We start from the raw sequence: 25,059 nt of genomic DNA, 5'->3' as shown, positions 1-25,059 counted from the left end.
GCTGGAAAAACTACAATCATGACGTCACGGAAAACTCTCAGCTTTTCTTTGCGGCATGTGGAGCTGCTCCGATTCGCCCATTGGCGGTTGCTAGAAGTTATGGCGATAGCCACGCCCATCCAGCAGACTGGTTCAGGATTTTCCCCTCATGGAAGTAGAGTGTTCCTTGCTTGCTTTGAGGTTTAGGGTGCACCGTATCCTTGCGCACCGTGGACAGTGGCCTACTTTGTTTTCATTTCTTAGCACGTGCTGAAGCACATTAAACGGAAAGAGAAGGCATCGAGAAGCGAATCAAAGTGTATCCTTTTCAATCGGTAAATCTGACAGTAGGATGGAAAAGGATAGCCACTGTGCTAGGACTATTGTTCGCACCCTGTACATCCGTTCGGTTGCGTACGTACGTACGTACGGTGCGTATGACATGTGTTCCGAGTGCCAGTTGGCGTCCCGTGTGTAGGGAAATCGCGGGGAAAACAATAGGAAAACACCACCAACAGCATCCGGCCAGCAGCATCAGATGGGCGACCAGCGTCGTGACGGGACAGGCTTTGAGTTCACATTTATTGAATTAAGCTTATCATTTGATTTCGGCAAATGCAAGCAACCGGTCGCACAGCCAGAGCAGGTCCTGTCGTTCGAATAGTAAAGTTTTGAGTCGAGATTTCACCGTGGTCCATATAGGCTATTCGTCGTGCTGGATGCTGGGTATACAGTCCCGCTTTTCCGAGAAGTGTCCAACTAGGAGAAATAGTTTGAATAAGAGTTTTGTGAAGAATTGCATCTGATCGTGGAGTTGTGAAGGGTGTAGACTAACCAATGAGTGAATATCTTTGATCATGTGCTGAAGTTCGACAACAGATCTAGTGAACGTGGTGCAAATGAAATAATTGAGATCGCCGTGCTGTGAGGAATTTTCAACTAAAGTTTTTGAATCTAAATTCCCACACCTCAGCACAGTTCTTCTGTACGAGCTGCGAATTTATGCGAATGGGCAATATCCCATCAGCAGGTGTGGTAAAACATTGTGTGCAAGGTGACGACGTGAAAATCGGCAGTTCAATTCGAGAGCGTACGAGGGAGCAATACACAGAAATTCATGGATAATAAAAATAAATAACGCCAAAAAAAAAGAGCAAACGAAGGAACGAAATTGCACATCAACAATAACCTCGCAGACGCGGTGGAAAGGAGGTGTACGAGAGCGGAGGTCGGGAAACCCCTCGGAAAAGCCAACTGACAGACATTTCGACGCGTAAGTGCGCAGCGGTCTCGGTGTGGATCGAGTGTGTACAGGTGAAAACGTAAAGAAGAGAAGAAAAACACACCAAATTGGGTGTAAAATATTGTACGAAACAAGTACGCGCCAATCGAGTGGAGCAGGAAATTAATATTTAATTTCAATTCAACCAAACGATCCCCCGGTTGTGTGTGTGTTTTTGGCTTCCTCGTTTCATCTGTTAACGGTGTGCGAAAGGTGCGAATTTGGTGCTTGTTTTGTGAGTTTCCATTCCCGGTGATTTGGAACATCGAATCGAAATGGGTTTTTCGCGGTAGAATTCAATTCTCCTTTTCCATTTGCCATCCGCAGCTGGTTGGGCGGAATAGTAGTGATCAGTGAAAGTATTATTGCAATCAGCATTATCATCATCAACGTCCGCACCGGGAAAGTAGCTCGAGCCGTTACTCGTGCAAACGTTGCGCCTGGAAGGTAGGCAATACGGGGATACTCGATAGTGGTGAGAAAGGTTTGTTTACATCGTATTGACAGTTGTGTGCGCGATTGTGGTTGGTTCAGCAAAACGGGTTAGAAAAGCTCCTGGCAGACTAAACGCTTCTTTCGAAGCAAACGACCCCGTGTGTGTAACATTTCTTCGTGGTGACCCCGGACCCCATAAAAGTCGCCAAAATTTATCCCCACGATATGGACTATTCGTACCTCAACCAGGCGGCAGCTAGCTTCGACTCTAGCTGCCTCCAGGGTGGTATGGATCCGACCGGGCTCGGCAATATGCCATGCTCGTACGGGGACCTTACGTCCTGCAGTCAGATGTCGCAGGCGGCCTATCGCTACACGGCTGCTGCGGCGTCCATGGCACGGTCGTACAATCCCGTCGGCACCGGCGTCGGACCGGGGAATGTGACGATGAGTGCACTGCACCATGCAGCTGCTGCAGCCGGCCCAGGATCGCAGTGCTCGGTGATGGGTGGCCGGACACACCAGGACGTGCATAGGGCTTCGATGTTCCAGACTTCGATGAATCTTCAGTGTAAGTACAAGCTTAATAAGAACATTTTCATCCTCTGCTTTGCTTCGATTAAACGTAATTGGTTTTATTTATCGGGATTTTTTTGATTATCAAATGCTTATAAAATAGGATGTCTTTACGAGCAACAGGGACATTCGGTACGTAGGTACGACGCTCGACAGGAACTCCCCCATTAACCTATGACAATAGTACTAGAAACAAACGCCGTCATGCGTTCGTGTTGTCTTTATCGCTAAAATGTACAGATCACTTGTGTCTTTTTGTAAGAGTCTCATCGTATGTTTTGCACGGATAGCAGTTGTTCATCAAACTGTCAAGCCGGGATACTCTTTCGACGACACTCACGAATCGCTTTGTCCAGCTGCTCAAAGTCGTAGAACACGCGATACTCGAGATCGGCTCCCTCGAACACATTACCAACCGAGGGTTTAAGGTTCAGGAAGAGTAGCAGTTGGTTTCGACTCTTAAAGTCTTTGATGAGCGTATCGATGACTTGGGCCGCTGTGAAATCTGCACCGTATATGTGCGTACAATCGATAACGACCGGAATCTGGCTCTTGAGACCGTGCTTGTTGATCAGATTGCGGACGTAGTCCACCGAGGGGAAGATGAGGCAGCGATCAGGTGTTAGCATAAGATACTTCACCCCACACGGTGTGATGGCTTGGTCCATGTGAATCTTTGGCCGTGCAGCGTGGTATAGGATGAACAGTATGTTCAACCCAATACCGACCAGAATACCGTACTCGAGGGGTAGGGCAAGACAGGCGATGAAGGTGGCAATTCCTGGGATTAGATCCGTTTTCTTACTTCTCCACATCGGCTTCACGACACGCACCTCGATCATGAAGATAACAGCTGCAATAATGATAGCTGCAAGGGCTGCACGAGGGATGTAGAAGAAGTAGGGTGTGAAGAAGAGCAGGGCCAGGATGACGAGCAAGCCGGTGTAAAGTCCACCGAACGGTGTGCGTACTCCACTAGCATTGTTGACTGCACCACGCGAAAGCGCTCCCGTGCCAGGATATCCTTGAACGAAGGAGTTCGCAATGTTTGACACACCGATAGCGATGAGTTCCTGGGTAGCATCGACAGGCTTTCCATCGGCTGGAATGAAATTGTATCGATTAGTTTGCTTAATACATCCTTGACGATTGAGAGAACCTACCGAAAGCCTTGCAGATGGCAATATTTTCTAGGAGCGCAATCAACGGGATAACGATTAGCATTGACCCAAGTCCTTGCAGCAAATCCCCAAAGCTCTCGTACTCCTGTATGATCGTTCCATTAGCATCCTTCATCTCCGGTACGGAGAATGGCGGTGCCTGTACACTCGGCAGACCACTCGGTACCTCGCCAATCATGCGGAATGGTTGCTTTCCATTCTCGTAGAATGCTGCACCGATACCTCCACATACAACCACAATAATAGCATTGCGTGCCGTTCCGATAAGCCACAGCGACTTGTTGATGATCCTCTGCACGATCGACTGGTCACAAGCATCCGGAGGTCCGACCTTAATGCGTGGCAGAAGTCGCATCAGCAGCAGCACCACAATACAGATGAAACCCATCAGAGCATCTCCGATCTGGGTGTTGTGTATGTCATCGATAATGGACGACCATTGCTCGATGAAGGTGTTGCCCTTGGCGACGATTCCTAGCAAATCTTTCACCTGAGAGCTAAGGATGATCAGCGAAACGGCAGAAGTAAACCCGGAGCTCACGGGACCGGACACAAAATCGATGAGGAAGCCAAGTCCGAAAAGTCCCATCAGCAGCTCGATAAGTCCGGTCAAGAAGCACAGTAGTACGGCCCGCTGCCATACCCCATCCGTAGCCTGGAAGGTTAAGAGGGATGCGATTGCCGTGGGTCCCATGGGGACGTCCTTGCACGATCCGAGCAAGATGTATACGAAGCAACCGACGAAGGATCCATAAAGACCGTACTGTAAAATGAAGAGATAAAGGTTCTTATCTGTTTGCGAAACGAAACACCTCCTCTTGCTTGCTTACCGCTGCAGGTAAACCGGCAATGCTGCTGTAAGCGAGGGCCTGAGGAATGACAGTGAGGCCAACGGTAATACCCGCGACGAGATCACCCACCGCGTCGTCCATGTTGTACTTGGGCAGCCAGTTAAGCACCGGAACTCGTTTGTAGAGGATCTTGCGCCGGCAAACGTTCTTGCACTTGCGCCGGAACCAAGGTCCAATGGATTTGATCTGATCCATCGTTGACTGTTTATCGTCCGTTACTATGTGAGAGCGTTTTGAAGGTGTTAGCTTTGTAATGGGCGAGGCATGGTACTTTCACTACTTACAGATGAACTCGTTGCTACCACGATAACCAACTACATCCTTGTGAATAGGAGGCACACTGAGCGAGTGTTGTGAGCCGCTCAAACCGTGAATGTTGTAGACCGAGGCCGACTTGATCTGGACCTTATCCAGCTGGGTGTCACTGGACGTTCGTCTGTTGTTGGGAAGAGCAGAGAGAAACTTGTTCTTAGTTCGTCGCGTTGTTGTGAACTGCAGGTGGTGCTACTTTTCAATTTCTTGGTAGCGCACTAGCACTCTGGCTTCGCTGACCACTGCAAATGTGCGAATTGAGTGTCGAGTGAGTCATCGGCGTTGTTAAGCCCTTGCGAGCTTAGCGAACAGGCGTCCTCAAGGTCGCCCTCGAGGAGGGAAAGCAAACAAAACTGCGCAACAAAACACATTTGCTGAAGTGCTGCTTCGGGTGTTGGACACACGATTAAAGCAAGCAATTTCGATGTTCTAATGTGCTCATTCAGAGATGCAAGTGATAGTGGGCCTTCGAGGGCACATGCTACATTAATCTAGCTCGATCCGGAACTCGAGAGTGCAGTGATGCACCGTACAGTATAAATCATGTGTTTCGCTCACAATTTGGCGCACCAGCAAGGTACGCTAGAGCCAGAGCAAACACATAAAAATGGGAGGAAATAATCATCTTTTATTGTTTCCCTAACCGGTCACTCGTAAAACAGACGGCTGCAAAATCGCGTGTCGAGCACAGCGGGGTGACAGCATTCGGAACGGTGCCGGTGTGCTAAAATTAACATTTTTGCCAATGTGTCTTCCTGCAGTACTACACACCTTTGTCGTATGTGCAAGAGACTTGTGGTACTCGGTTCGATGGAGTGAGGAAGATCTCGAGAATGTGATATCCTATCAGCTGGCGAGGGTGTAAGAGTGACCAGAAAATCTGTGCCATACGTAATTTGTGCATGGATTAAAAGTTTTACTAACAGAAGAGTGCTCATCGATAGTAAGACATTAGACCAGATGAAAGTAAGAGTAAACAAAGTGTGACGAATGCTCATTAGAGCATCGCTGAGATTTTGTTTTCTTCTTCGTTATGTGACACCAAATGAGCTGCTGCTAGAACCGTCCACCGTCAAGTCATAATTTATTCACCTACACGTAGCATCATCTCTGGCTGTACTTTGATGATAGCACGAGAGTGGTCACGTTTGCCGGTTGTACGTACAGTAGTTAGAATTAGTGAGGCCTATCGGTCATAAATCCACGGTTGTCTCGCACGTAAGGATAAACAGAGCGCGTCCAGGTAAGATAGCCAGGTGGTAAATCTGTTCTGCCCGCTTGAAGGCGCTCGTGTGACGCCTTTGGAGCGTGTACGCAGCTTCCGGACAATCGCGATGAGCATTTAGTCTGTGATTATTCCGCTGGGCCCAAGCTAGCACTGTCAACTACCCGGATGTAGTGCACCGGCTAGGGGAAAAGAGTTGTTACATTCCTTACATCGGATTATGATTAATTGCCGATATTTGAGACATTCCCGGCGGTGCCAAATCGCGCTACCAGAAGCACAACACGTGCAGTGCAATGAACGGCCATGATTTTGACCGTCAAAATCCTCTCTTGACTGAGATTTGGGGTGTTTCTGTTGCTTGAAACAGTTTTTGGCAGCCTATCACACTTGACACCCGTACCTAGATTATTTGTTCATGCGAGTGATAGCAAAAAAAAACCGACGTTAGCTATCCTTCCTATGATCCCATTAGTCTCAAGGGATTGGACGCGAAACGGAACAGCAGGTATCACGTGATGCTTCGAGGGAGGAGAGAAAAAATACCATCCACACACACAAACTCATCCATATCCTGCTCAATGGGCACGGAAGTTGTCGCGAGTGATGAAACTAGCTGAACTCGGGCAATGGCATACAGAACCAGGTTGTCTTGAGTGACCGACATCATCACGAACCGAAGAACGGTACGTGAAGTTCATGAACGCGAGAACGTAATTTGGGCAAGTCTATTTTCGGAACTCGACGGAACACGGCAGGCATGTGTGTTTTCTTTGCCGTGTTGTGAATGGTACAGCCAAACCGCATCAGCAAACGCGGCCACTGCTCAACGTTTAACTTTCGGGACGAGACAATGAAAGTCAGCTGATGCTTTGAAGCGTTGAAGAACTCAAAATCGTTATGTTGTTGTAAAATTTCAACCATGTAGTGTAAACCTATCTAAAGCTTAAAGGCTGTCAAATCTAACCAAATCGTGTATTTCGTACGTTGGTGCTACGAAAACGTAGCACTGGCTCATGGCAACACCACGATTGACAAGTTGCAAGTGCACCAGAGCCTACACCGGGGCACGGAACCAATTCGCGCATCCCTGGCAATGGCAGTGTCAAACGGCAAGGTGTCAATTGTCGCGATAAGGCCGTTTGATGAGCGTCGTTAAAAAAAAAAACTTGAACAAAGCAACCAAAACTCGGTTATGATCGTTTATGATGGGCTGATGCCGGGAGTTCAATCTGACGTGTGTGTCATGTTGACAAGGGCCTGTCCGTTGTCGTGTCGAGATATTACTTCACGAGACCACCGATAACGGGTTGTGGGCTTCGACGGGATGGGAGATCTTGAAGGTGGAGTCACACAGCACGGGTACACATAACGACAAGCGTTATGTTTTCAGAACTCTGTCAGATTGTTTTTGATGCTCGTTTTGTTTGCGAATTGCACCTGTTTTGGGTATTTGCACAGCGGACAAAGTTATCAGCTAATATATGACATTAGACTCTACGTGGGCCCTCCACCCCCATCCTAGCACCCCCTCCGGAGATCAAACGGACCTACAGAAAAAAAGTGGCCACAAACAAACAAACAGAACAATTGGGCAGCTTCGGCGTTTGCGATAAGCGTGGTCAAATCTTTACTTTTCGTCTACAAAACAACGAGTGGCTATGGAGCGCTCGTATAACGGTTGTAAACGTCATCTTTATCGTCCGCTTAATTAGTTTACTTCTTGGGGCATTGTACGCCTTTTTTTTTTTCGTGGGACTGAAGTCCTCATGTGGTGTTGCGGAGTCACACTGTTTGCCTTTAACATTCTCGGTACACAACAGCCGCACATTAGTCACACGATTGTCTGGACGCAATGCGTCTCGTGCGATATGGCACTTATGGTCACGAGATTTCAATGGCACTGTCACTTGGGTAGCGTTGCTTGATGAATCCGTTAGCCTTACCGAATATTAATCCGAGGGATGGTGAGGCTAAAGGTGCTGCTAGTAGCTGGTTCTGGCGAGTCGTCGTTAGCCATATTGGAAGTCCGAGAACTAGAACTTTCGACGCGATTGAACCGTACGGCGAATGTCCTGCCCACCCGAAAGCTATCGATCAACTGACGGATCATCGATGGGTATGCGTCTCGGGCTCGAGCAAAAACCCTTTCCGAACCCTTACGAACATGCATCCGAAGCTAGGCTGCTTTCGGCGTATACATGCATACATTTAAAAAGCACGTATCCGTACACCGATCGAGTGTTGGACCACTGACAAGTGTACCACTACTATGCAAGCAAGTGTCACCGAAAGAGCCGATCGTCAACAAGCGAAGATCACTTGCGCTGGGAAGCTTTTGCGTCAGATGTCAAAGTCTGTGGTTGCGTACACATGTGTGGCGTTGTTTACAGAGAAAATGGAAAATTGATGGACGGTTGTGAATGGTGGACGTCGAAAAATGCCTATAACCATTTTTGGGATAAAAATATCTTAAATTCTTACTGCACTGTTTTGGTAAACAGAAGAGTTATATTACCTCTTAATGAGGTAACTTAATAGATACGGAGGTGTACGGAATCGCTCTCAATCAGTTACCTATTTCTGTAGCCATAAAAGCGAACGATGGGAATAATGGGAAGGGAATAGACTGACGGGGAGTGAAACGTCAGTGGGTAAACGTTTAAAGAACGATAACTGCAATTGGCATGCACTGTCTTATCGTGACGAAGTGATAAAGTCTAGCGATGCTAATCGTTCAAGTGCTTTCCGTACACGGCTTGGGTTAGTGACGTCTGGGGAAGTGATTTATGTGTACGACGGTTTGTGCTGTGCAACACACGCCACATTCCAAATTGGTCGCTTTTTTTACATACATCTTCACGAGACGTGAATGTGTTTCAATTTCCACAGGTACACGTGCGTGATCGAGTAATCGATAGCGTAGGTACACGAAAAGATTGTGTCCTAATCAATCCACCAAAAAGAGCGTAGCACTGTATCTCGTCGCGACAAAATCGTTGACTGCGTTTAATAGCCCACTTAATGTGGTCCAGGATAAGAAACAATACGTTTAAACTGACATTTTCCTGTGCCGGTCTTCCGGTAGCAATTGATTTTTATGACTACGTGCTGTATTCATAGGGGTTTTCCATCAGCCGTCCGACAGCTGTTTGCATGGATTATGATAATCTCTGTGACTGGGGACTGTGTTGAGTGTGATACGGCCCAGAGTTTGTGCAGGGTGACGTTAGACGTTATCATAGGTCGATCTTTATCCGATCGTTGAACCAGCGCGTTATATTAGCACGTTGATCTTGAAATATGGGTTTTTTTTAAAAGTTAAAAGAGGGAATTAGCCTGTAAAATATGAACCTGTAGCCATTGTTCGGGGCGTGTTGTATGACATCAAAGTATAAAAAACGAGTAAAAAAGGATAGAGAGACAACGCTCAGAAATAGACAATTTTCTATTTTCTCTTGACATTGTTTGCTCAGACGTGTGTACGCGAGAGTTGTTAGAGTTGTTTCTTTTCGTGTCGTTATTAATTGGTTCGCAGAACTCGAGTGCGTTTTCGATGCGAAGCCTTTGTGTGTTGCTTCACTTTCTTCAAATAAGTTGAGCTAATGAAGTGAAATCACTTTCGAGAGCTTTTCACTCTCGAATATCAAAGTCACAGACGCAGGACACACTTGTTAGAGCCCTTGTGTCTCGTGGCAGGGCACAAGTGTTGGCCAAATGTACCCGTCAGGGTATTAAAACGGGCGCCCGATAAGGTGTTGCGGTTCATCCTCAAGAGCCACTGTAAGCATTTCGGGCCGGTGGCGTCAAGTTTGCCTTGGTTTAAATAGTTTCTATTAGTTTTATCTTAACCCTGGCCGGGCGCATGTGTTGGACAAGTGCACCCAATGGTGACGAAACAGCTGGTCAGAAGCGCTTCACAAACAAATACTTCAGCTAGAGCATTAGGTCAGCCATGTGATCGATCGTTAAACTAGATCTAGGTCCTCATGTAGTTTAATCAATGCTACAATAGATAACTGAAACACGGAGAAACAATACTTACGACATTGTGATTACACCTTTATACGATCCTTACACTTTACTTCACACAAACGCCAAAATCCACCTCACCAAACAAGTAGAACACAATCACACCAATGATACCGGCCCGGTGTCTGCCACGCACTCTTCCTTCGGATCACTCTCAACCGACCATTCAGGATCTTGAGGTGGAAAACTGGGATCTTCCCGGACCGTGTGCTAACGGGTTACTGAGCCGACTCGGCCGATGGTGGGGAAATTTTAATCAATTCTGCCAGCGTCCACCGAGTAGGTGCTCTCTGAATGACAAGAACAAGTGCGAACCATTCGTTCCTTCTAGAGGTGTTGTTTGAGTTGCATCTCTCTTCTTCACGCGCTTGTAATGGGTTTAGTACTTTGTTGTTGTTCTCTCTTATGTTCTAGACTGTCACTTGATTCGCACAGAGTCGGAGTGCACTGTTGACTTACAACAGGAGGCGCTCTCAGACAATCTCAGCTCTTACGCACTTACTGAGCACTGTGCGCGTATGGCAATTTCTCTCTATTAACGTAAGTACTAAGAGGCGTACTAAATAAGGAGAGAGAGAGGCAAATTGGCAGAGCGTGATGTAAGAAGAGTGAAACTCGAAGGAAAATCATTAGGTATACCAAAAAGTTCTTCAGTAATTTATGTAAAAACAGGTTTCATTGGGATAAGTTTGGAACATGAACGATTTTCCATCTGTTTTGTCGATTCCATGATCAGATGTACTCATAGCTAGATCGTTAGTAAGCAATATTTTTGTTTGGATCGGATTCGATGTGAGTCGTTCCCAGGAACTTAAACTTCAATTCCCAGCACAGTACTCTACTCCAAACACACCTGTGAACTGTTTGTTTGTTGTAACTTTTAAACTGTAGTTACTCTTGTTGTACATGGTTGTCTTATCACATCGATCAGGTTGAGTTGCCGCGTTCACAATGCGCCCCCTACTTATCTACCCAACCGCCCGAACCGGGGAAACACCGTACATGATGTTGGTAGCTGAGAAATCGAATTTGCTAATTGACAATTGAAGTTTACCGTTTAAGTGGGTTGTTCCGTGATTTGTACTCACCGTCTCGTGCGCGCCGGCGATTGATAATGACAATTCGCACGCGAGTAAACAACAACACCGAAACCCCGTGCGTAATGGTAACGTGTTTCCGCATTGGGGTGGAACAAACATGGCGCGGGCGACAAAACAACGAAATATTCATAAAATCATAAATCTTGCTCGTGCTGGTGCGGTTGCGGTGCGCGGTTGCGGTTTGCGTCATTTTTCCAGCTAGCGTGTATTGTCCGTGAGGAGACCCGAGAGAGAGAGAGAGAGAGCCCTCATAAAACATAGATAAATGAGGTTTTCCATCGGCAAAATGTAAACAGTACAGATAACTAGGCTCTCAGTGGCACACAAAGCACAAACTGCATCCATTCGCGTAGGACCTAGAGTTGACCTTTTCGTCTCAAGCTAGAAACATTCGTCAGCTTGATCTGTCCAACTGGTACCGGGAGCGTTGGCAGCTGTCACTAGGCCGAGGATGAGTATTATGCACGATAAAAACATGATCATAAACTCATCCACTCCCGATAACGGGCGGCATTTGGTGTCATTGTCTGTTTGTCTATCCACACGTCACACGTCACAGTCAGCTGGAGACTGGGAGTGTTCTAGATGGGCAAAGGCGGCGACGAAAGACCATGGAACCTGGAGGATTGACCAGCAAAGATTAAACCCTTTTCGCAGACCAGCAACCTTGACAGTTCAACAATCGCCAATCGAGTGTCCACCAGAGGCTATCGGCTAGAGGAGATTCGATCCGATTGCAGTGTCGTAAAATGATCCGGTCTGAAAATAGATTAACAGCAAGGGAGCTTTACGAGCTATTCTTTCCCATCGGGTTGTTTTGGTGCGCTAATCATATCCACACGAGGAAGCTCGATAGGATCAAAATCAGGTCAGTTTTATTGGGACGCTTGATTTAGAAAGATGGGCGAGGTAGGGTTCTTTGATGCGAGATGGTCGTGAATGGTTTGTTGTGCACGGTGATAAGCGGTGTGGTTCGTGCGAAACAATAGTGCCACCTTGATAAGGTTGCCGGCCGGTTGGTCGGCCGTGAGGCTTACGCTAATTGGGGTGCAATATTAAGGTGCTTTGTAGTACGCCATGTTTTACGATGTTTGTTGGTAGCCTGGGGATGGGTACGTGTGCATTTTAAATAGACAAATAGCTGTCGCCGTTTGATGTGTGTGTTTATTTTGGGGCGTTACTGTAGTATGGCGTGTGTTGGGAGTTGCATAGCTTTAGGCGCACATGTAAAGTGAGTGAGGACGGATGATTTTACAGCTAACGATTAAAATTTAAATAATTGGCAGTTAAAATAAGCAAGATAGTTCTTCCTTTCTTCAAAACAATCAAACATTAAAATAAATCTCTGATAAATATGCTTTATCTATCCTCATCCAAAATTGAACGAAAAAGGATTTATGCTTTGAAAGGGTCGCTATGGAACGTCGCAAAGGCACGCTTTTCTCGATGGCCATTAAAACCAAATGCGAAAACCCATTATCGTAACTAATCGACCGCAAAGCAAAGTTTATCCGTGCCGTTGGCCAATTAAGTCACCAGTAGTAGTTGGTGGGTAACCTCGGTGTGAACACCGGGCGAAAAGGGATGGTGTAACACCTTACGTGTAATCGCACGTACACCTGGAGACAAATAGCCCTTGGCGGATGCAAAGCACAGAAGCCACAGAGCCACCGAGCAGGCAAGCAGTGATTTAAAGTTGCATGAAGATGTTCCGAAGCAAAACCGGCCGGGCCGAATCGAACCGTACGGCAAGACGATAAATATCAGCCACTAATTGGCAAATGCCGGACGTTTGCCGGGCTTGAGACGTGTGCCTTCGCACAAACAACCATTCGGAGAAGGTGTATTGTCCGCAGGTTAGTATCCTGTGTATGTGTGGAACGCTAACGATCGCAGCATGGCCGCAATTAAACCACATTAGCTCTGTAAAACGGTGCCCTTAATAGCGTTAATGTTATAGGCACTAAATTTACATTACACGCACGCAGGCTTCTTGCGAAGGTTCCGGGTGTCGGAGCTGCTTAGTGGGTATTAGATATGCGTCTCACGGCGGCCGGGACTAGCCTGCAAAGTGAAAGCTGGAGTTGGGGATAGTCCTTCATAAATAATTCCTTCCAACGTTCCTCTTTGGTGAGCGGTTACCCGGGAGGGCGAGAGGCCCTGGCAGGAGCGGGGTGAGGAAGAATCTTCTTGAGTGTCTTAGTATACGCAGTACATGTGTGCATGTATGAGCGAACCACACTTATCCGTACGTTCTGTAGGGGATCTGTTCTAAAGTCAAGAATGGATGGTTTTCGTATACCGCTGACCGGACGACAAAACGTTTGTCCTGGTTTGGTCCTCCATACGAGACATGCTCTGACACAAACATGCACACGCACACACGAATCGCTACGGGCCGTGTGTGGTTGAATGTCGGTTTTATCTTGGTAAGGCCCCAACTCCCGGCTCTCGGATATAGTCCCCGGATGACGATGATTATCACTGATGCTGGCGTAATTGGTAGTGTAATAATAAATTAACATTTCCAGACCATAACTCCGTTCTCCATTATGACTCTCTCTCTCTCCATATCGTTTTCTCTGATTCAATCGAGATCATGCATGTGTGGAGGGGGTTTTTTGTTCCGGGGTTTCCCTTTTCCAGAAGAGGCCAATCCCACTGGAAGTTTGCGTATGAATCTGACATGGGAAAATCTTTGGGGAGTTTGTAGGAAAGGCTAGAATTGAAAAGTCTACCAGATCCATGGTCTATTGTAAAGAAGCGAAAACTATTTTCCGGTCCGGGTTTTTTGCTAATCCTAATGCTGCAGTGTGCCTTGTTTGTGTGTGTGTGAGAATGTGGGGAGGTTAGTGTGCTTGAGCCGATTGGCATTTATGTTGCGGTTTACCATACACGGACTCTCCGCATACCGAACGTATTCCAACCGGCATTCGCGGCATTCAAGGGTCATAATAAATTCAGCAACACTTGAAGCCACCCGGATTTTGAAGATTCAAATCTCGGCATTTTAATTCGATTGCAGACCGGCGGTAATTGTTGATAATTGAGAATGATGTTGCAAATTGGATTACGGTGGCAATTAGTAGCCATTTAATCGGATATCATATTTCACGGCATCCGGGTCTGGTGTTGGGGTTTATGCTGCATTTGGCTGGTGGTTTGCATGCTTTATGATGCTCATGCTTTTCGGAATGTGGAGAGTTATAATCGATCGATTGTAATGATTTTTTTGGTGCTTTTTTGTTTTCGAGTGATTCATCGACCAATCGTCACGATGATGTGTGTCATTAAATCATGATAATTATGCGTCATTATGGTTAAGCGGGACACGGACAGAGAAGCCAGAAAAATGTCATTATCGAATCAACACCCTAATGGTTCTCTGATTTCATAAAAAATGGCTTCCTCTTGTATGTTTCTAATTACAAAATAATTAATGTGGTGTGCTTAAATATTCTATACTACAGGTTGTTTCAAGTGAATTCACAACACAGAATAACCACATGTTAATCAGTGTCATCTGATACTGTTGTCTTATCAAGTGAAAACGTTACCTAAGATGATGTTGTTCCTTTGTGCAATAGTATGAGACGATCTCCTTCAAATTGTAGCCTCTGTGTACATTTTTGATTTAAACTTTCATCAGAATTCATTCTCTATGACTTAAAAAAATCTTTCCAACTCTCGCCGACAACAAATTGCACTGGAATCTTTTCCCATCCAACTTCAACCAAGCTTTTGACGAAAAGATATTGCAGCTCGCTGAGAGGATCGCGTCCACTTATGCCAGCAACAACAGCAATCCAACATGCGAGGCAAATAAATGTTCCGAAACGGATGCCATTTGAGCTGAGATTTCATCACGTACTGTTGATGTGTTTTATGCATTTTGCATGACGGATGTACCGTGATGGTGGATGTTAGTTGGTGGTTTCACTTGTCTTTCTGCAAGACTGGCTTGAAGATGTTGTTGCTCTTCTTATGGAATGGAAGGGGTTTCTTAGACACAAACACACACACATACGCTTGATGTGTGTTTTTGCGAGCGAGTAACAAATGCACAGAAGGATCAACCATTTTTGCCCTTCATTTTTATCGCTTTCGGGCACATTTGTATTCGAAATCGCTTGTAATTGTGTGTGAAGAAGTTAAGAGGAAAAAAAAACTATAAATGACCCAACCAATCGTAGCTGCTGGAATGGAGCGGTTAATACAGGCCGCGATGGTGGTGTTTGCTAGTGCTTAGGTTTTTGAAAGATTGCTCCTGTAATTGAACCGGATAGATATGGTGCGTCTTCATCTTTCTCCGGTTGGTATTTCACTTTTTTCCTATATCCACTCCACGAAGCGAAAGGCAACAATCTTCCACCGACGGAAGACGACGTTCATCTTTGCCCGATGGCAGATTAATACCGATTGACCATAATCCATAACCCAGTAACGCCCTGTCAGTTTCGTCCGTTGCCGTTGACTGGAAAGAAAAGGGGGGGGGGGGGCCCGTTGGCTTACGTTATTGTTTAGTTCGGTCTTTTCTTTTGCCGACAGTCTGTGCAGTCGACTGGAATCGTTGGAATGGCATGCCGGAGTCACTTGGGAAGTCAGAAAAGATGTCCTCAATGTAGTTCCGAAATTGTTGGCAATAATCCCTTCGGCTTTGGGGGCTGCCAAAAATATGTCCAGCGATTTGGAGTGAGTACAGAATGTTTCAAAGAACAAAAGGGAAAAACTTTTTCTCCTGGCTCATCATCATCGACCATGAAAATTCCTCCATGATGCTTTGATATGATATACTGAAGTAGCGATGGAGAAACAATTGAAAAAATCATCCGCTTTTTCCTTTTATGTGAATATTTTACTGTCTTTCGACTTTGTAACACACATTTGGGAATGTGAATTTTTCGAAGGATTGCTTTTTGAACAGAAAAATGACTTTCTTTTACTACTCTATAAATGTACAATAAATAATCGCGCCTGAAACTAGGCAATACGCACATCAACCATACAAGAACGACAAAGGCCGACAATTGGGCGCTCGATTCTATATGAGAACAATGAACACAACGCAGCAAAAATTACATCAGGCAAAGAAGCTGGTACCGTACCTGGTACTGAAACGAACACATCATCCGTAAAAAAGAAGAAGGTGGCAGAGACAAATATTTACCCATCGGCTTCGTACGCCATTCGTAGGGATGGCGGAAAGAGGCCTGCCCGTCTAAGCGTCAGCCTTCGAGCAGCGGTACATCCGCCAATCCGACAAGCTCGGAATTGGACTCGGTTCCTCCACCATAATCAAGCCCATCACGCCGCTCATCAAATATACATCGGCAGGCCTTTGGGTGATGCCGTGAGGCAGCTCGGGCTGGTTCGTTCTGCTTCGTTCACGTGCCCGTAGGCCGTGGCCGAAAATTAGCTTGTTTGCATTGAAATTTCCGCCTGCCCGAGCATTGCCAATTGTCAGCTCGGGACACTCAGTAGCTGGCGATGGTGTGTTGGCCTTGATGAAGCGAGGGCGAACCGTGTTCGGTCGTACCGGCTGCCTAACTTCTAGGGGCAGTGAAAAAAGGACCTTTTGAAGCGAGGAATCTCCTGGGAAGGCACGGGCTTAAGTAAACAAAGCACTGAAGGTAGCAGCGGCTCAGGGTAGAAACGAACAATAACAGTCTATGAGGGAGAATGGAGTAAAATGAAGGAGAGAGACCGAGTAGGAAACAGTAAATCGCTTCAGCCAATGTGTGTAAATCAACGGTAAGATTAAAAAAATGCTGTAAAGAGCCAGGAGAAGACAAAAACAAGGCTGGTGCATAAAATAGTGTCAGAGTGGATGACTTTTTGTGAGGGGAAATATCATGGAAAAAGGAAATATTAAAAAAAAAAACTGATGGATACCAGCAATGGAGACGCCTGGTGTTTCGTGCCAAAGAGGCCAATTAATAAGTATTATAGCGAATATGTTTTGAAGTAACAGTTTATCATGAATTTCATGGATGTATTCCTCACTTTACGATTCGAAGCATGATCATGTGCAAACGATTATGTATTGATTTTTATAGAGCCAATCTCACCACAATCAAACTTAAAATGCACCGACAACGGTGAAAGATTCAATATTTTTACCCATCGTTTTCTCTACACAAAGCGGTTGGCGAAAACCGTTGCATTTGCAAGCAAACTCGCGCTGTTAAACATTTGCCCGTTAAACAAAGCGGTGAGAAAAAAGCGGGACAAAAAGGCGGGGAAAATCCTCGGAAAACGAGGTAGAACCGTAACGAATGCTGATGGGAATACGATTGAATGCTTATTGCTTGGGAAATTGCAAGCAACGATGGTGCAGTATAGCTCTACGTACCGAAATCTTTCAATCGTGAATCGTGCCCAGAATATCCTTGCTTAAACATTGATCCTTGCCGCAAAACGAACGGAGACTACACGCTGCCGGGTCCGTCTGCTTGAAACCGGTGGCTCTAAACCACCCGGTCGTTTCAAGTGTCGGCGTCTCTCGTTTGGATAGCAAAAAAAGAAACCTCAAAACCGACAGCAGACAGAATCCGAGCTGGAAAGCATGAGGAAAAATGGGACGCATGAAGATGCGGCTGAACGGCGAGGCAGCTGAAAACCTGTTGAAAAATCAATACGAAAAGAAAGCAGTTCATCGTACCAGAAGCCATAGTGATGGTGGGTCTCTCGTATCGCTAATGCAAATATCCTTTCCACTTTTGCCATTACCGAACGGCTGTGCCCCATGTGTGTGTGTGCGTCGACATTTAATTTCTCGTCGAGGTTTGAACCACTACTACCCCCGGCAAGAGTCTAAAACGGTGCGCTTTTGCTCGAATAGTTTCTTCGGAATCATTCGAAACACTTGCCACCGTCTCGCCACAAAAAGCTACGGGTACGTTTTCGTCTGAGGTGGGTTAGAAACGTGAGGTGGAAAGGAGGAAGTGGGACGGAGGGGCTGAGTGTTTTATCAGCAAGTTAAATAGAGCGTCGGTTTCTAAGCGTTCAAAGTGGCGTGTGTGCGATTCGTTCTGTGGTGGTTTTTCCGAAAATGAAGATGGCAAATTGTGCCAGAGCTAGAATTAAACTCATCTTTGCTTCGGTTTGTTTGGTGTGTTGGGTTGGGCTTTGTCGGTTTTTGGTACGGTGCAGTTTGTGAGGGTTTTGTACTGGTGTTGGTCGATGTCATTTTTCTGCTGTCAAAGATGAAGTTTATTTTATATTTTTTACACGAAATCATTTTGTAAATTTCTTATGCATCTCTCTTATCTTATGCATAGGAAAACTACAGCAGTTACTTTTGAGTAAATTTGGGAATCGGTCAGTTATACAATTTTTAGGAGTTATTTACAAAATTGTGCAAAACAGAAAAAGAACTATTCAATAATTTTAAAATTTATGCATTTTTCCTTCTCGAATCCAACAAAGAAAAAAAAGGAATTCTTTCTGTTTTAATTCCAAAGCTTTAAGGCTAAAGTCCTTAAAAAATCGATGTTCTTTAACGTCTGGTCCTTCGCTGAACCTCAACAGCGATTCTGGCTTTTTAAAACAGGAGCGAATCGAGTGAAAAACCAGTGGCAAAACGATAAACAAATAAATAAAACAGCCAAACGACGTCGTAACCGATGAGCGGGAGCCGTGAAACCGAATGATGTCATAAAATCTCCCGAAAATCCTTGCCCTCTTCCAAGAGAATAAAACAGAGCGCGTGAGAGTCAAAGGAAAATTTGAGAGAGCATGATAACGCTTAAAAATACTATCACAAGAAGATAAGAAGCGAAACAGCAGTGGTGTGCGTACACTTTGCTGGAGCGTGTTTAAATATGAGTCACGAGAGCCCCGAATAAGCACGTGCCGACATCTTTATAACAGCGCTGAAAGGACGAACAGGCTCAAGGTGGCCGTTAGCGCTGAAGAGCACGGAGAGCAAGAGCCCAGGCATCCCGAAGAAATTGGTTTGCCTGGTGCGTCCGTTTTGGAAGGCGAACCATGGAGGCCATCCCGTTTTGCCAGCCATTAGTCATTCGTGTAGAAGATAAATGACGACATGGCGGTTGTTCTCCATCCACCGTCACCACTACTACCATTACCAACTACCATCAGCGGACACAATCCGGTGCGCATGAAGACGGATTTTCCATCGCCATTTTCTTGATGTTGCTGTGCACACTTTCTCGCACACTGTACACACCTCTCTTTCTGACACGCTACACGCTTGCTTCCTATGTAGTGGTGAAGCAGTACACAGACACACATTAAAGTCTGCATTTAGCAATGCCGCTTCCCTCCAAATTGTGCCTCCATTTGCAACGGGGACGACAGGGACGACCAGGTCCAAGTGGTAGCGCTATCATTTTGTTTTGTTTTTCTCCCTTTTTTCTCGCACGAGGGTGTGCGCTGGGATATCTTGTTCTCCAGGAAAAAGGGCAGTGTAATATTTCAGAACCAACCGGCGGTGCGCATGTGAGTTTCTTCATCGGTGGTGACTTCACGTTGGGTTGTAAATAATTTTACTACCAATATAAAAATCCTCACCTAATTTCATTTAATTAACGCTAATGAATGGAGTCATCGTTTTAATTTGATGTCCCGGTTTTGTTGGTCCGGCTTTATGATTACCGTAATGAGCGAGCGAGAGGTTACAGTGGCAACAGTTACTTATCATGTTAACCTGCTTATGATGTAGCATGATGAACTCAATTGAAGCCTAAAGGTAGGCAAACGGCAAAGCACTTCCACTTGTAAGCACTTTCTAACAGATATCGGACTATAAACATACTTACCTTATATTCATCTTCCATTTTGTTTTGCTTCTTCTTCTTCTTCTTTCTCGGTGAGCAGCTGGCCTTCCGTACAAGGTGTACGCCGGGCACGATTCGGTACTGGCGGAAAAGCGTAAACAGCGCCGGATACGAACGACCTTCACCTCGGCCCAGCTGAAAGAACTCGAACGAGCCTTCCAGGAGACGCACTATCCGGACATTTACACGCGCGAAGAGATAGCGATGAAAATCGATCTGACGGAAGCACGCGTACAGGTGAGTTTCAGTTTGGTTTGGTGGGCGAGAATCGAGAATCCCGACTACCCGGACGGTCCGTGGACCACCTGAGCCCAGCCAAAGGGGCCGGGGATTGATTGATTAAATTGTTTCCTTTTGCTGTGTCCCAGGATTTCGTCGTGCTGTGTCCCCGTCGTGTGCTGAATGTTTTTCCGATATAGTGAGCAGAGGGTAAAACAAGGCCTGCTGTGTGGAGAGCCGTGCAAATAACGTCCATTATTTATGACACGTGCCTTGCTCAATATTTCATAGCCTACTTGAGCCTTCTTGAGGTGAATATTCTAGAAGAGCGAAGAATACAAAAACCAAGTGATTCGGGGTCGTTTCTACCTCGATGTGGGTTTCTTTTGCGTGGACGGCACATCTCTGGAGTTGTGTTGTAATGTGTGTGCATTTTAGATGACTCCCTCTCTGACTTTCTGGCCCCAAGACTCAAGATGAGCAAGGTACGTACGAGCATACGCACATCATAGCCAAAAGGCCGAGAACGCTTGACACATGCCGTACGATTACGAGACGGCTATAAATTTATCACCTTTTTGCTTCCATCCTTCGTGTTGGACAGTTGAATGGATTGCCTATTGCCACTACTCTCCTGATCCCAACGCGAACGCAGCAATCAGACGAATCATAGCACCGGCAGTACGGAAGCTATCTTGGGAAGATGATCAAAATATCCACTCCAAAAAAGCAGGTCAGCTAGGGTGTGGGAATAAAGAATGATGGATTATTGGGTGTCGTTTGAAGAGACCCGAACCCCAGAGTCCGGACAATGAAGTTTGTACGGAAGTTCATTTTGCCTTGTTCCCAAACTGAAGAAGCTCCGGTCCATTGAAGTCCATACCGCTCTGGACGTCGTTCATTTATCCCGTGAGCAATTGCGATTAGGATGTCATGGTGTCGGCACACGTCGCCGGTCGGAGGGGTGCATGACGCCCTTTCGTTACACCTCTCTTTCCTGCAGCAAGTAATCTGCAACATCAAGATTCACTTCGATTAGGCTCGGTCCTGTTAGGCATCATATCCCCGGAGTGTGAATGAGTTGTAAAACAAGTGTACCAAATTGATTCGTCTCGACCGTTTCGGTAAGGATCTAGGGCGGGAGGCTCCGATTTGTAACCGGATAGCAGCGTGTGAAGTGGCTCGAAATTGATGTCGCATGGTGAGATTACATCCTGAAAAATGATAACTAGCTCAAGTGGGCGTAAAAAGGCGGAGACCAGTCATGATTGAGCGGGAGAAAAAGGAAGGTTCCCACCGGAAATTGTTGGTGAGAAATTATGCATTCCGCACAGGCTGTCATGCTTTTGTCGTGCAAGTTGCATACTTTGAGGCGAATTCTTCATTCAGTTGAAGTTCGTGTCGTAATGACTACGCCTTCAGTTTGGTTTATTTTTAGCACTGTTCAATAGAGCAGCTTAGTGCCTAAGGTAAGCCAATCGGGACTTGCGGACGATGTAGTTTTAAATGGCATCCTATTGTTTTGATTGAGTTACATCGAATGTTATCTTTAATTACATTAAACCAATATTGTTCACAGCTTGTGGGCTTCCGGTAGTTGGTTGCCAATGTCAAGTGGTTCCGAATAGGTTTACCGTGCCCTGCGCATGCTGGGATGGAACGCGTTAATTTACATGCCGATTATAGGCACTGTTGACTGCACGGAGTCGTAGAAGCAGAGGGTTTAACGTAAACATTCCATTTCAGTTAAGCAATTTCGTGCGAAATGTGATTAGCGGTGTTGGGTTGGGTTCGATCGCCGTGCAACTATGCAACCATACGTCAAACTTGACAGATGAATAACAATAACGATCTCCGAGGCTCGTTTGACCGACACGCCGCCGTAGCTGTCACAGGGTGAAAGTGTTGATCGATTCAATTATGCGCCTGTACACGGTTGCTTCACGTTGCTGCGTATTCAGGGCGCTTCACGATCGGGAGGACCCAGTTTAATTGAAATTTCAATTCAATTATCGTACATTATATGTCGCGAGAGTGTAGTAGCGTTCGATGACGATGATGCTGCTGCTGCTGCTGATGATGATGATCGTTGTTGTATCCGCCGTTGATGCAATCCGTCTGTCAATTTATTTGGTCCAAATGGCCGTCCGGAAGCGTTTGCCTCGAAAAAGGCTCTTTTAATAATCAATAGGGCATTATTGTGTGTCAACACGCGCAGGTCCCACGCACAGGATGCACGATTCATGAACTCCCGACTCCCGTAGACGAACTTTCGCTTGTATATTTTGGAACAGCACCATTGGATGTTTGTCGATATTGACAAAAAAGATGTCGTGATGAAGCGCGTCTGAAATTAAAATTGGGAAAATCGTTCGAAAATAATATCGAAGCGGGTAGCGATGCTATAAATAAAAATTCCTTTGTGTTTCATTTTCGATTACAAAAGAAAGAAGATACAAACGAACAAGTGTTGCAAAATGCATTTCGCTAATGAAATTCGCGAATTGATGGCGGTGATGGAATGCAAAAACGCAGTACGAAAGGAAATGAAAACATAACCTGGGTTGAAACGGGTGTTGCCCGGTTGTTTGAATTGATATTTTAAGACCACTCGGCTACTGTTGCCTTCACTGCCGTCGCGTCGTGGGAGTTGTGGATTGGATCGAAATGTGTCTGCTCGACGTTCATGTCCACCAGTTGCAGGCTCTCATTAAATGTTGGCCAGCGTTCGATTGTTGAAACTTTTCTGCTGGAGGAGGGTATTGACGGTCGTTGGCAGAGCGTCCGTTCCCGAATGATACAATGTTGTACAGGTGATCGGTGTCAATCAGGTTCGCTTCTAGCCGAGTGAGTGGGTGGGGGTTGTCGGCTGTCTGCAATCTCCGCTTATAATTAGTGTCAAAAACAGTCGCTGACGGTAACAACGAGCATGGGAACGAGTTTGACCACGGATATTGGATCGGTTCGGTGGAACGGTTCGTCTGTCAATTAGCGTGTGTTGGTGAGAAAAACGGTCTAGGGCGAATGATTAGTCATTCAGGTGAGTGCACTCTGAGTTAAAATACTAATCATCGCTGTATCGAGTTGCTGCGATCTTTCACTCGAGATACTTTAAAATACGCCTAAATGTATGCAAACCGCTGATCCAGCTGATGGCAGTGTGAGGAGCAATTCTGGTAGATACAATATTTTTAAAGCAAGTCTAACAGTGACCAGGATTTTAATTCTGGTCTAAATTCAGACAAACAACACAAACACACAAACACCTCCCTTAATCCGGTTCTGCTCCAGTTTTGTTAAACCTAATCCTCTCGCTTATGAGTTTAGCAAACATTGGGAAGAAAACCTGTCCGATGCGTTCACACCCTGCCGATGATGCTTTGTCCAAAAAAAGGGGGAAACAGTATCCCTCGCAGCTATCGAAACTGCATTGCTCAAAAGAACAAGGACCCTTCTATACACCCTGAATCCGGCTGGTCCCCGGAGTTGATTGAATTAAAATTCATCACACATCTGTGGTGTTTGATGGCATAAACACGTCCTTCTCGTGGATTGAAACACTTGCGTGTCTGCGTGGCTGAGGGCTATTAAACCTCAATCGTTCGGTTCCCTGCTGGGGTTGATGTGCAACACTGGTGAAGGTAGTTTAATGTTCGAAGCGGGGTAAACATTTAAGAAGGAACATAGTTTTTGCATTGCTTCATTGCTTTTGGATTGAGCGAGACTGGGATAGGTTTGCAGATTTTTATGGCAAAATTAAATAGACCTCTAGAAACGAAGAGCATTAAGTTAATTAATCCATATCGTTTCGCTGCAGCTGGACAGTGAAGATGTAAACCATAATTGAAGCATTAATCTAACTACAGTTAACCTCATTTAGATAATTGATTTCGAATAGTCATGTGCTCAAATGATAGGAGAATCTTGAAACCGGCGAAGGTTCATTAGAGGTGAGCGTCATAAAGTCAACAAGATATAATAAATGTTGTCATGCCGTTTGCATACTTTTAGGAAATAAGCTTCTAGACGTTTAAGAAATATGGAACAAAAGAAAATCAACATACTCTTCGTTTGATGGATTGTATTTGAAGGAAAACTGCACAAAGATTAATGTCAGTTGAACGTTGCTAACGAGAAAAGAAAAATGGACCCAATAATGGACGTTCGGCTGGCGTGTAAGCCTACATTTTGAATTGCCTCGGCTATTGGTGATCGTAAATAAAATTCATTTCGCTTCATGCAACGCCTTGATGATACAAAAAAAAAAAAAAACTAACAACCATTCCTTCCGAAGAACAAGGCATTTTTTAGCAAAAAAAGGAAAATAGCCATACAGAGAGAGAGAGAGATAGAGAGAGAGAGAGAGAGAATACGTGAAAATTAAATGAGATAAAAATGAAGCAAAAAAGGATATTTTTTCTCTCCACCAACCTGTACGACGGGAAGGTCTAAGACACACCATGTACACACACTTGTAACAGAAAGAGGCAGGACGAATACGCACCCCAAAGAGCACAGCTACATACACCAAGACCAAGGCTGGTCCCCCTGTACTGGCGCGTTCGGGATGTCAAAAGTTTGAAACAATTTAATTCATCACAGCCGGGCACCACCGACAATCAGATGAAGGAGGAAATGGTTTAGGTGCTGTTGTGAGGAGGAAAAATGTAGCAACATTTTACTCCCATTGCTTGAGGGATGGGGGGGGGGGGTTGTGGGTGGAATACAGTGGGGCAGGTGGGGTTGAATGAGAGAAGACGCTTGCTAAATTTATTCCCGTCGCGAACACACGGGTCTTGAGATGGGAGCGAATGCGATAAAACCGTTCATTCACGGTGGAGCAATAATATTCTGCATTATTTTTTGCTGCTCTCCTTTGTTGTTGTTTAGGATGGAATTAAAGCAGGAAAATGAAAGAAAAATCTGTTTGAAGCACGCGCATTGTTTAGTTTCGATGAGAAGATTTGTAGTTTTCATTATTTATTTGTTTACTACATTTTATATTTCACTTTCTGAACTCCAAGTTTTGTTTTCAATAAGCTTATGTTTTATTTATTGCTGACATA

At 45.5% G+C, this 25,059-nt stretch overlaps 2 protein-coding genes across 3 annotated transcripts in view; one reads left to right on the top strand and one right to left on the bottom strand.

The window, feature by feature from the left end:
* Positions 1-445: 445 nt before the first annotated feature.
* Positions 446-25,059, top strand: part of LOC118503055 (paired mesoderm homeobox protein 2B-like) — a 37,314-nt gene continuing 12,700 nt past the window's right edge. Inside the window, exons 1-2 of the mRNA XM_036035920.1 lie at positions 446-2,267; positions 19,815-20,011. Of these exons, the coding sequence (XP_035891813.1) occupies positions 1,922-2,267; positions 19,815-20,011 (543 nt within the window). The 5' untranslated portion in view covers positions 446-1,921. The remainder of the gene's footprint in view (positions 2,268-19,814; positions 20,012-25,059) is intronic.
* LOC118503054 (sodium-independent sulfate anion transporter-like) lies at positions 2,306-10,173 on the bottom strand. 2 transcript variants are annotated; one of them, XM_036035918.1, is made up of 5 exons: positions 9,887-10,173; positions 4,589-4,740; positions 4,284-4,522; positions 3,436-4,216; positions 2,306-3,374 (listed from the first exon to the last, which is right to left on the bottom strand). In XM_036035918.1, exons 1-5 carry the CDS (start codon positions 9,889-9,891, stop codon positions 2,581-2,583), a joined length of 1,971 nt encoding a protein of 656 aa, XP_035891811.1. In that variant the 5' UTR covers positions 9,892-10,173; the 3' UTR covers positions 2,306-2,580. The 2 variants fall into 2 exon arrangements, with proteins under 2 accessions (XP_035891811.1, XP_035891810.1); XM_036035917.1 differs by lacking the exon at positions 9,887-10,173 and adding an exon at positions 7,788-7,947.

This window comes from Anopheles stephensi, chromosome 2 (genome assembly GCF_013141755.1).
Source record: "Anopheles stephensi strain Indian chromosome 2, UCI_ANSTEP_V1.0, whole genome shotgun sequence".
NCBI lineage: Eukaryota > Metazoa > Arthropoda > Insecta > Diptera > Culicidae > Anopheles > Anopheles stephensi.
This window is presented reverse-complemented; position numbering and strand designations above follow the sequence as displayed.

Coding starts and splice junctions, on each gene's coding strand:
- LOC118503054 (XM_036035917.1), bottom strand. CDS start 7,861: ATGGCTAACGACGACTCGCCAGAACCAGCTACTAGCAGCACCTTTAGC. Junction 4,523..4,588: donor TGGTAGCAACGAGTTCATCT/GTAAGTAGTGAA, acceptor GCTCTCACATAG/TAACGGACGATAAACAGTCA. Junction 4,217..4,283: donor TTGCCGGTTTACCTGCAGCG/GTAAGCAAGCAA, acceptor TTCATTTTACAG/TACGGTCTTTATGGATCCTT.